The sequence below is a fragment of the Triturus cristatus genome, chromosome 10 (assembly GCF_964204655.1).
Source record: "Triturus cristatus chromosome 10, aTriCri1.1, whole genome shotgun sequence".
Lineage (NCBI taxonomy): Eukaryota > Metazoa > Chordata > Amphibia > Caudata > Salamandridae > Triturus > Triturus cristatus.
This window is the reverse complement of record NC_140593.1, coordinates 166,927,244-166,940,363: the sequence shown is the minus strand read 5'-3', so window position 1 is coordinate 166,940,363 and position 13,120 is coordinate 166,927,244. Positions and strand designations below refer to the sequence as shown.

Here is a 13,120-nt window from a genome sequence, read left to right as displayed (position 1 = left end):
ATATTTGCTTTTAGTGCAAGGAAACAGTGTTCAGGATGTTCCTATATTCTGTACCCTACTATGGTTCCCTGCCGGTGTCTTGCATATATGCTATTCTTTAAGTCAGGTTTCTTCAAAGTCGGTCCTAGAGGGCCGGATCTTAAAATCTGGCATGGATCCATCCCTCCAGGACCGATTTTGGAGAACCCTGCAATGAACAAATTATGATAATGCTGTCTTACATAAAATCTGAAATCATTTCCCTAATTTGATATGCACCATCTATCATGTTCATGCATTTGTTCTCTTTCAGAAAATCATTTTAATTGAGAGGCAAATGATGGTCTTTGTGTGTTGAGCTTCATCAATATCAATTTTCTAGCTTCCTTCCACTAGAATGAAAAGTATTAATTTACAAACGTATGTGTTTTGTTATGTATGCGTTGAAGAAGCTTGTTTCATTTCATGTTTATTTCCTCTCGGTAGCTAGAGCATGTTTTTAGTCAACCAGTCAAACTCATTTGGAAGAATGCAATGTCTTTATTGATTGCAAATTATTAATTTAATTGGTTGCTAAGTAAAACTATTATATTAGTACAGCCCATTTATGCAATGTCTTGCTATGAATTTGTGTGTGTCTGTTGTCTGACAACATTATACAAATTGCTGTATTTTGAAAATGTTCCAGTTAATTCTGGAATTTCTTAGGAGCCAGACTCTGCACTAGTCTATTTGCTTTATACTTGATCATTTTGGGCTTTCAGAGTAGAATCTATGTCTATTTGCTTCATACTTTCTTTGGGTTTCCTCCAGAGGCTGACTTTATGTTAGTTCTCTTGCAGAATTATAATTTTTTGACTAATTTATTATTGCAAATTTATTATTGCTAATTTCTAATTGAGTAATTTGTTTTTGCTTTTTGTAACGATTATATGTTTGAGTTTTTCCACTGGAATCCTATCTTGTGCAGGTTTATGTTTGTAGGAAAGTAGGATATACTTTCACAATAACTCCCACTTTTTGCCGGTGTTATACTGTTTTTTGACTAGTCTAACTGGTATCCTGCTAATCAGGACCCCAGTCACTGTGCTCTCTCTTTAAACTTGACTATGGTAAGGACTTTGGGACCTTCCTTATTGCCTACTGGTGTACCCTTATACGTCCCTAGTATATGGCACTAAGGTACCCAGGGCATAGATACACCAGGGGCCTCCCATGGGCTGCAGCATGTATTATGCCACCCATGAGAGACCACAAAAACTGTGACTAAAGGCCTGCCATAGGAGCCTGTGTAAGTTGGTGCTAGCACCACTCACAACAGATATAAGTTTCCTTATATCCGAGGTCACTGCGCTTAAATCCTAAAAGTCACCCATAAGGCAGGCATTTCAATCCTGAAGGCAGGGTGCTAGGTTATAAATGTGAGGGTGTCCTGCATGAGCAGGACACCCCCTACAAACCCCAGAGTCGATTCCCCAGGCTTTGTAAGTGCGGTCAGCCATTCAATACATATAGTGGACATCAAGTCAATTACGAGATGTCTAACTATATATTGGCAGCACCAAAATCGGTCATGTTTGTTAGCAAACAAGTTGGAATCCTACCCCAACACCAATTACAGTGTTGGATGTAGGATCGCATGTACTGGGGCCTCCACTAGGGGGCCCCCTATATTCCTGGTACCAGCCTTTCAGGATCTAACAACAAGCTAGTGCTGCTGCTGACCACAGATACCATTCTGCCCTCCTGCTGCTGAGCTCAAGCAGGGAGTTAGAACACTAGGTTTCGTATCACAGGGAGATGTGATCACCTCCCAGACAGGACTTGGCATAGTGGGCTGGGGGCACTTGTCAGTGCCACCAGACTGCTTTGAAGGGCACATTTGGTGTCCTCATTGCATATTCCAGCTGGAACCAGATCAGGGAGCCATTGGCTCCAGCTCTGGTGTGACACTGGACAAAGGACATGGGAGTATCCTCCCCTCTATCCAGCCGCTCCTCTGTGAGGGATCCCTGAATCACCCTAACCCATTCCCTAGGGTAGTTAAGGGCTTACCTGTGGGTGGCTCTTCAGATTCATCATGGGACAAGGTTCAGATCCGAAACTACTTCTACTTCTACTGTCTGGGCACCTTGGACTTCGCTTTGGGACCCACGACTGCATCAAGGAAGACTCCTGGTCTTGTCGTCCTGCCAGTCTTCTGCATCGTCTTTGCTTGTTCTTAATCCAGGTTCTTCTCCAGGCCTGTGGGCATCAAAGATACCCGAAGGAATCTCCCTTGGAGTGAAGAATTCACTTCCCTGCATCTGCAGGCACTGCAACTAACCTGACCGGTGTGCTGCTCCTGACATCCCATGGACTTTGCAAGACTAAGCAACACAGGTGGTAGTTCTGCAACTCCCTCGAGGCCTGCACTATCTTCTCAGCAAGTTTGAGGACAGTATCACTCGTCGGAACTGCTGGAGTAGCACACCTGTACACAGTGTCGATTGCCGTTGTCAAGGCTTGTTCACGCTGACCTCCAGAGATCCTCAGGCTCCAAGAAGCTCCAGCATCTCTTCCTGCCAAGATATATGTTCTCACCGCATCCTTTGCACTGTGGGCCTGCATCTTTGGTGAGCTGCTCGAGGTCCTCTTGCGACTCTTGTGCCTTTGGCCTGTGGGTCCTCTTGAGGGTCTTCTTGCACTTAGGTGGGCTCCCTTGCTTGCTCGGGGCCTGCTTTGATTCTCCTGCACTTGGTGATTACCTTGGACTTTGCTGGTTCCAACGTTGCACCTTTTTTGTCTCCCACATCTGTTGCTGCTGCCAAGACTTGTTGGTGCTCCCGCCAGACACCGACCCCCTGGATCTGGACTTCTGACATGCAACAGCTCGTTAACAGCTCCTGGTCTTCCACAATGACACCTGATCCTCATAGCTGCAGCAACAAGGTCACCGTCAACTCTCCTGCATCTTCACTCATCAGTAGTCGTTGCTCTTCCGTGCCTCCTGGTCACTCCCGAGTGCCATAGACTCTGTCCCCTCTGCTTGCAGGTACTGCTCTTCAAAAATCCATCCTTGGATTCTACCGGACTCTTTCACCTTCTTCGCCAGCGGCATCTTCACTAAAGTCATCCATTGTGGTCTACGGCAGTTTCCGACATCACTTTGCACCTATGCACCATCTTCCCTGATGTAGCTATCATGGTTCCTGGGGTATCCACGGATGGGGTGACTCTCCAACCTTCCATCTTTTACAGGGTTTCTTCAGGGTCCTTTGTGAAGAGTCCTTCTTTTTGAGGACTGCAACCGTGACATTCCCATTGACTTGCATAGAGTACGCGGCTGTGTTTCCACCCTGCACATAGCCTCTGTGTGGTTCTGGGGTTCTTACCTTGGGTGGTACCTTTTGTCCCCAGCTCTTCTGAGTATTCTGGTCCAAGTCTCGACTTTGGTCGCAGTTCGCATTCAACTTCTTTATAGTATGGTTTGGTCTCCCCCTGGAGACCACTGTGTATTTGTGCTTACTTACCTGTTTTACATTTGAAGTATTGAGTGTAAGGTGTTTAAATCTCCGGGTAGGAGATATACCAATGTGTTAATGAGCGTGTATAATAAAAATAACTATTGTTATAATTACACTGTGTGGTCCTTTCTCTTAACCTACACTAAATGATTAGTTCAGGTAAAACAAGCTGTTTAACACTTCTTCTGAACTAAGCCTGAAGGCTGCTCTCCACAGCTACCACTTAGAGTGCTTTCTATGGTTGTCTAAGGCCACTAAAATCACCATAAGGGTTGTCTGGATTAGTGCAAGGTCCTTCACTTAAATACGTGTGCACCATATCCTAAGCCAGCTTCCTACAATGTTCATTAGCCTTGGACTAAGTCTTGGACTTTCAAAGTCTTTTGAAGACTCCGATAGCCCTGATGTTGCGCACCCACCCTACTAATTAGTTAATTAGATCATCAGCATTGGTGTCTTATGCTTTATCCACTGCTGCTGGGAAGGTGTACAGTTCCTTGCTTTGTTGAATTTCAAGAAAAGCATACAGGCTTTTTTCACTTTATAGACCTAAGAAGTTTATTTATCAATTGAAGAGTGTCTATATAATGAACTATCTATTTATTTCCTACCAAAATTAACTGAGCGATCTAAAATACTTTTTCTTATGGTACCCATTCTTCGTTACTGAAATGTATGATGTATAATTCGGTGTTGTACCAGAGTGTCTGTAGACTGAATCTCTGATGAATGAGAGACGTGCCACTGTATTCTGCAATTAACTGAATAGTTGTCAAAAGTGGATTTTCCTAGGGGAGTTGCCAAAAGTTGTTTTCCCTAGGGGACACTGTTTTTACTAATGACATACTGCAAGCATTTCCAGATGGAAAAAAAAGGTGGACCGATTCCATTATCAATCAAACTTCAGGAACAGCCATTCATCCTCATGGACTTTTTTTTGGTGAAGCCAGTTGTGCCACTGGGTCAGGAGTCTCTTCTGCAATGAAAAAGGGAGACTACCAGGCTGCAAGGCCTTGGTGGAATGGAGGATTTGGTAGCAATTCTTTTACATTTTCCAAGTACAGAATGTAAAAATGGGAATCTTTCCTCAGAAAATGTATAACATGTGCCTGACTTGCTGGGTCCTGTCATTCAGCGTTTCAGGAAATTGTTTAGGTTCTAGCTAGCACTATATAAAACTCAAAATAATAATAATAATAATTTTTTTCGTTCAGACTGCTGTCATGTAGATGGCAGTTCTGGTCAGCAAAAACACCACAGAACATGTCTTTAGAAGTCCCACCTTAAATAGGATGGGTCTTCGTATACCACCTCGATTATTATTTATCCCACTTTTCGGGTTATCTCAACAAAGACAGCTTTTTCTTCCTTGATAAAAACCAGCATCGTCTATCATCCAAATGTCAGTACGTTGTGGGAAGATGGAGCATCTCCTAAGTTTTGTTATATGCCTATCACCTACCACAACTAAGTGACCCCTTCACGTCAAGATGACTTCATTTAGCTCTCAATCGTTTCCTGCATGCTGAAAAGGTTCCCTTTTCAGCTAGACCGTGCTGAACGTTGCCCTGCTGAAAAGAATAATATATATACCATTCTAGAACAATTTTAGCTACTCTAGGTTAAAACGAGCTCATAATATTGGCTCTTCTTATGGAACCCTGACCATAAGTCCCAATTGACAATCAAGATGGGTGGTATTTTAAATATTTTGTTGATTTATGGTTAATAAATGTTTCCAGTTAAGAATGTCCATAGAGCTAGTCTAAGAGAGATCAAATGTTTCTAAATAGCTGAGTTTGTGTGGTGTTGAAGCTTGGACATTGCCATAATACCCTTAGCCTCCATCTGCCCTGGTAGTTTCTCAAACATCTTTACTGAAATATTTTGCCCCGTCATCAACAGATCAGCTTATCTTTAAACTCTGATAATGCATATAAGGCCAAGAGTCTATGCTTGAAATAAAATACAGATTTTTTTCACTTATCTGGTTAAAAGTACAGACTATTTTACAACTAAGAAAGCAAGTTATACACCCCCTTTCCAAATAATGCTTCTTCTGTTGTTTTATTTTATTTTATGGAATTAATAATTTCAGGGGTGAGAAGAGTAAGATGAGGCATACATAGAGTTTTTGCTGTTTTCATATGGGTAGTTATCTGGTAAGTGTTCATTTTTAATGTAGGATCAGAGAGGATCAGTTTATATTACTAGGATAGCCACATTTGGTTGAGTCACTGGAAGAACTGATAAGGAGTTCTGAGCTTTCTTTGGAAAATCATTTTTAGCTGTTGATACTGTTGTGGTTTATAAATACTATGCTCGTCATTCAGCTAAAAATACATTTTAGAGTTATCATCTTGTGAGCGGGGAAAATTGTAATTCTCCCCACATTCCATAAAGTAACCGCCCTTTATCTCACACTTTTGTGTTCCACTGCTCCTTTTGTTGCAGATCAACATAACCCACACAGTGTAACTCATAATTTAACTATTCCTAAATCTAAGTGTCTATCATTTTAGAAAGAGACAGAGATAAGTTTGTTAGAAAAGGTAAAGCAATGTACTCTCCTATAAATAGTGTTAATAATAGAGTAATATCTAACTTTATGTAATGAAAGCTAAAACAGTTACAGTTGGAGTCCATATTATCTAACATTATGAATTCCACAATTTAGAACTGCTTTATTGCATCCAGCATGCTGGGGGCATCTGCATTGTTTCCAAAAAATGCATGGGAACACCCCTTTCATATGTGCAGTTATATTTAGTTTATTCTTTGCGTGAACAATTTTGGCACGTTTCATGACTTACCAGTGGGTCTCAAGGCGAGGCCCTTTGATTTTAGCACTTGTTGCATGATGGATGTCTTAGCAGTGTACACTGCATGGCAGGTTTCAAACATATGATAAAAGAAAACACTTTTTCCAATTATATAGAGAAATGCTCTTCACAGATGTTCAGCAAAAATGAAATAAAACATTTAAAGGCTGTCAATAACATTCATGGGTCTTATTGTGACAAGTGATCTGAAAGATTTGCCACAATACCAAGAAATCTGTTTAGCATTGCATTTTTCTGTAGTTGCCCATACTAAAAATACTCATAGTCCGCATTTGTACCTTCCAGCGTAGATTCCGAAGTGCTCTTTTCTTGCTACTTACGGACAACTCTAAACAAACCTCAGGCATGACATAAATTGGCTTGCAATCTAAAAAATTAACTTCTTTCTAAACAAATGCAATCATGGTTGTGATGTTATATTGCTTCACTTGCCTCAGTGTATTAGCTGCTAATGGTGATTGTATACAACACCGATCCCTGTTGACCAAATTTTAGGTACAAGTTAAGTGGCTTGTCCGTGCACGTAGGAGAATAAAACATCCCCTTATCCTGAGATCTAAGCCTTAAAACACCCCACTGCCAACTGTTTGGGACAGTGCATTTATCTGAGTATCTTGGCTTCTCCAGGTAAACTCTAAGTCTATAAGCCTGAGATGTTGATTGTATCAACTGGACTCATCTCTAATTATGCAAATGCTTAAAAAAGAATCTTGATCACCTTCCCATTATCATAGGTTTAAGTATCACGGTTTCAAATGAACTTGTCAATGTTATGTTTGGAAAACAATATCACAGAAAATAGCTTAAAGAGAAAAGGATTAAAAATTCCATCATACAGCCATTTAAAGTACCACATGCCAAAGTCACTAAACATATTTCACGCTTTGCTCCGCTATGGAGACTACATTATGACTGTTTGCTTGAACATCCAGAACTACATCCAAAAACAATGGGTAGTGTCTGTTGCCTTGTAAAATGAAGGTTTAAGAACTGAGGATGGACTAGTTGGTGGTCAAAAGTGTTCCTTAAGAGAACATGTCAATAAATTCTGCAGTAGCAAACCACATCAATCATCTTCTGGCCTAAAGACATCATAATGTGGGTCTTCCAAGAGACGATGCTGAATTTAATCATGTTCCTAAGGTGTTTCTTTGCTCTTGAAGAAATACATTGAGGTCGACCCAGGAGGCAGAAGAAGAAGAATTTGAGTAGTCAGTGAGGAAACATATGGCAGGCTATCAGATTATAAAATCCATGGGAAAGCACTGATAATGTTTGCATTGTTAAAAAAAAAAAGTTGAGGCCCTCCTGCAATGCTGATAGCTGACATCTACTTTTTAGTATAAGATGCTTTAATCTGTTTTGTTCATCAAGAAGATGTCACTGTCACGGCTGGGTTTTGTCACTGTTATTGTTCTCTATGTCCTGTGCAAACTCGTTCATAACTCTTCGAGCGAGGGGGTTGGTGCTTTTGAGAAGTTCAGCTGCAGATGTGCGCGCTCCGAGGCTCGTCTTGCTCCCCTTCCTTTGTAATAAGGCTTTAAAGTCTTCCGTTTTGCTGGTAGATTTCACCATGCTGCCAGCCGCTGTAGGGGATTCACTGGTTGGAGAAACAGGGGTATTTTTTACAGGTGAATGTGAACTTGACCGATTTCCAAATGTGTCTCCTGGTTCCTTCCAACCTAGCAACTTCCTTTTTGATCTAAAAGAGAAATATACAAGAAACATGTATTGGTAAAGAGTGGAAAGTAATCCAATTTTTTCACTGAATGAATGAATGAAACTTTATTGTTCAATTAATTAAAATTGTTACAATATTCTATCAATAAACTAAGGAATATTTAAAATCTCACTCAATTTTGCTAAAGCTGAAAATACATTAAAACGATTAAGATAATAAAAGAGCTATTGCTAGAACTATTATCCTGTCTAGCAGTAAGGTACTGTGTGTAGGACTTAAGGAGGAGTTTTATCATAGTTTCTCTTGCTTGATGGCTGACTCATTACTTTTATGTCTCGGTTTTCAGTTTCAGTGCGGCCTGGATTGCGTCTATAATTTTTCCGAATCGGGTGACTGTTTGACTTGTATTAACAGAGAAGCACAGGTCTGAGATTTCTCTGCAACTTCGAAGGCCATAAAACCTATAGATGGGGAGAACCAAGCGCTGCCGCTCACTAACTAGCTTTGGGCAGCAGCACAACAGGTGGAGCCAAGATTCACGGTGGTAGCTGCAGAGTCGACTCCCATTTTTTTCAGTGCTCTCAGTTTCTCAGTAAATTAGAAGTAGTTTAATGAGATTTTCTCAATTAAAGAAGAGTGGTTAATCCAATTACCTGTAACACAAGAATATCATTGTTATTCTAAATACTAATTTACTGGACTGTAGTTCACCATGATGTATAGTTAACGTTCACACGTTAGCTGCAGGAGAGCAAAATACATTATCCTCTGAATGATTCATGTGAGCTTGCTGCTGGGCTAACAGACAGGCTATCAGGAATTACTTTTATGACACAAGGAATCCCTTCCAATATTGTACTTCATGGAATCATGGATGGTGTGCAACTGAACTTGGCAACTCAACATTGGTTTCTGTGGCACATAGCCTCATTAAGATGCAAGGTATCCTTGTGACTTACCTGAATGGACCAAACAAGTTACAAATTAATAAAGACCCAAGGTAGAAAGTGTTTACTGACAAAGAGGAAGTTGCAGACTGCGTCCGCATTTTTGTAAATAGAGTTAAAAGCAAATCAGATAACTACCTGTGTATGACTGTGAATAAATCTTCCGTTGTGCGGGATGCCACAAAAACATCATCATCATCGTCAACAATTGAATCAGCTGTTTTTTGAGTGACGTGGATGGTCTCTGCATTGACTTCCATTGAGCTCCCTAAAAAGAACATACATAATGAACAAGGGATAACATTTTTACAGTGATATCTCTGGCAAAGTGATCTAGCATTGAAACAGCTGCATTATTATAATTGACTCTAAGCTCCCCTGATGATGAATCTTAGAGATATAATAAAGTGCAATGCTCAAGCGTGGAGAATTACCAGGGTGAATTCCATTTATGAGTTCATGACTACACCACAAGAAAAGCAGTTTGGCTCCATTATAGTCTCCAAGTGTGTATGGTCTAAAAGTGGAACGGCGATGTCTGCTTTACATATGTGGACAAGGTATGTACTAGCCTTACATTTTGGGGTGATGTGAAAACAAACACAACAAGTGTGTAGGCAAAGTGGAAGCTGTCACAACAGGATTACTTTACATAATATGTAGAAACTGACATTGAAATGTGTAATTTACCTGTTGACAAATTTGAAAACTGACATCCCAGCAATATTTAACCTGATATATCTATCGGAGGACTACGCTTGTAAGATCAGCAACGGGGTAATAAGAAACTTGCATCAGCCATTGCACTGTAAGCAGCCCTGCGTAACGAGAAGTCCACGCTTACTGCTGCAGACCCTCTGTTGGGTTTTGAGCAGAACTAGCATATTTGAACATATTCAGTAGGCCAAGAGTTGTTTTATCAAACTTTACATACAGAGTGACTTGAAATACTTGATCTGAGTCCTAATATCATTCACAGAACTCTGGACTGTTCAATCACAACTCACATATCTAAAGGAAGTGCCCTGGAAGTTAGTTGCCTAAATTCCAACACTTTATTTTTCTGGAGCAGACTATGGATAGGTTTTTTACTATGACAGACACATAAAGTTTTTAAAGTAATCCTGTTGTGACAGCTTCCACTTTGCCTGCACACTTGTTGTGTTTGTTTTCACATTACCCCAAAATGTAAGGCTGGTACATACCTTGTCCACATATGTAAAGCAGACATCGCCGTTCCACTTTTAGACCATACAAACTTGGAGACTATATTGGAGCCAAACTGCTTTTCTTGTGGTGTAGTCATGAACTCATAAATGGAATTCACCCTGGTAATTCTCCACACTTTAAAACTCTAGTATTTCTTCTGCCTCAGTATTTACAGTGAGCATATTTATGGTGGGGCTCACTACATCTGACAAGCACTGGCTGCTTTTCTTGTGTCACATTTATTTCCGCCAACTCGTTTCCATATAGTCATATACAAGATTTCCTCTGCCACTAACATAATGCTAGTGGGTACTGTTGAATGTAATATATTCCGACTTCCTGTTCTCAGTTGTCTGTTGTCAACTTTTTTTTTATCAAATGTTTTGGAAAATCATGTAGCACAATGCATTTGGCTCAATGTTTACGCCTGGCTTAGGTACTGCTTTAGTTATTTCGCCTGCCTCTTGTAATAAGGCTTTGGGTCAAGGCTCTTCATTCATTGGCCTGTCCAGCTGTCATTCACATTGTGTTACAGTATATATCATGGGCGATGGGTCAACCCATTTTGGCTATTGGCTCTCTGGCACTGTGAGTGACAGCATTTATCTGATCACTTGTGCACATGTGCCTAAAAAGAAGTGCACTTCAGTGCCAGGGCAGGTAGGCCAATTAGTTACTTTTAAAATCCCTTTTTCTTTCAATTCTTTATCCTTTTTAGGTCTCGCCTGACCCAGCGCATGCGCTGAGCTGGCAAGACTTTTAGTGAGGGTTCAAAAAATGCTATCATGGCCAGCCTAGAGCTACAGTGCATGTGCGCGGGCGCGCGCTTAGGAGCAGAGGCAACATATGGCAAACCTCATCATGCTCATTAAGCGCCCGCGATCACTTTCGCCCGCGATCACTTTCGCGGCGCCCCTTTGATGTTCTCGTTCAAAGAACATCAAACATCAAAGAAAATGTTGTTGTGTTAATGCTTTGCTGCACCCGTTTGACTTACAATGTGCTTTCTGTTTCCACAAACTCGATGTTTGTGTTCCTTTATTTTGAGATGCTTTTAGTATTACTGTTTTGTGACTTGACTTAAAGAACATTAAGCAAATGTTACCATGAAACTGGACAACAAGTTCACAGTGTTTATTTCTGATCGCAGCAGCTGCTTCATGTCCGTTGCACCATTCAGGGAGTCCTTTCATTGGTGCTTTCATGAGGACATGATGAGGAAGCTGGAAACTTTTGGCACATTCTTTTTGAAAGCACAGCATGTTGGGACTGGGTAGTCGATTAGACCTATTTAGCGCTTTAGATCTCAAAGCGCTATGGTGGGTGCAGCAGTTATAACTCATGAAATATGGGGTGCAACTCACAAGGAGGGGGCAGGTTTGAGTGCACATTGGCTGCAATCGAACTCTTAAGATGATGGGCTGTGTGTATCCATTATCAGCACTCAGTCTTCGCTAAGTGATCTTGTTTTGTTGTTGTGTCAATGCTTTGCTGCGCCCGCTTGATTTACAACGTGCTTTCTCTTTCCACAAACTCGATGTTTGTGTTCCTTTATTTTGAGATGCTTTTAGTATTACTGTTACACACACAACCACAACCACACACACACACACAACCACAACCACACGCACAACCACACACACAACCACACATACACACAACCACACACATACACACAACCACACACATACACACAACCACACACACAACCACAACCACACACACACACACAACCACACCCACAACCACACACACACACAAACACACACACAACCACAACCACACACACAACCACACACACACCCACAACCACAACCACAACCACAACCACACACAGAACCACACCCACACCCAACCACACAACCACACACACAACCACAACCACACACACAACCACACCCAACCACACACACAAACACATACAACCACACAACCACACACACAACCACACCCACAACCGCACACACACACAAACACAACCACACACACAACCACACACACACCCACAACCACAACCACACACAACCACACCCAACCACACACACAAACACATACAACCACACAACCACACACACAACCACACAAACAACCCACACACAACCACACCCACAACCACACACACACAACCACAACCACAACCACACACACACACACAACCACACACACAACCACATCCAACCACACCCACAACCACACACACAACCACACACAACCACACACACAACCACACCCAACCACACACACAAACACATACAACCACACAACCACACACACAACCACACACACACACACACAACCACAACCACACACACCACAACCACACACAACCACACACAACCACACACACAACCACACACACACACATACACCTATAACCACACACACAACACACACACACCCACACACACAACCATACACAAACAACCACGCACAACCACACACAACCACACACACACAACCACACACACAACCACACGCACAACCACACAACCACACACACAACCACACACACACAACCACAACCACACACGCAACCACAACCACACACACAACCACAATGTGAGACCGGCCTTGTGGCGTGGACCCTCCCGACCAGTAAGCAACCCTGCAACCGCACCAGATCCCCGGTATCACAGACTTTCGGCCACCATGGCCCAACAAACCCGATGGCTGGCCGGGGCCCCAGCAAAACCCAAGACACTACCACGCATGCCCGGCCGAGGGAGAGAGAAACCCCCAAGCAAGACCGGGAGACGCCGTCCCTGTCACACCTCTGATCTCCTCCCCAAGGAGGGTTTCGATCGGCCACCAGGCCCCCGGTGAGCGAGCGCCTCGCATGCTGGGCATCTGGAGTCCCTCCCAGACCAACCTGAACAGATCAAAGGGCCGAGCGGCAGGAAATCCCGACACACCGCCCCCAGGCACCAAGACCCCTCTCTGCGAGGACTCCGGACT

General features: G+C 42.2%; 1 protein-coding gene across 8 annotated transcripts in view; it reads right to left on the bottom strand.

Moving 5' to 3' along the window:
• Positions 1–6,231: 6,231 nt before the first annotated feature.
• The window catches only part of NHSL2 (NHS like 2), a 1,089,020-nt gene continuing 1,082,131 nt past the window's right edge, over positions 6,232–13,120 (bottom strand). For all 8 annotated transcript variants that reach the window (XM_085630752.1, XM_085630751.1, XM_085630755.1 and 5 more), the window contains 2 exons: positions 9,095–9,224; positions 6,232–8,030 (listed from right to left, as the gene is read on the bottom strand). In XM_085630752.1, coding sequence (XP_085486878.1) covers positions 7,715–8,030; positions 9,095–9,224 — 446 coding nt within the window. In that variant the 3' untranslated portion in view covers positions 6,232–7,714. The remainder of the gene's footprint in view (positions 8,031–9,094; positions 9,225–13,120) is intronic.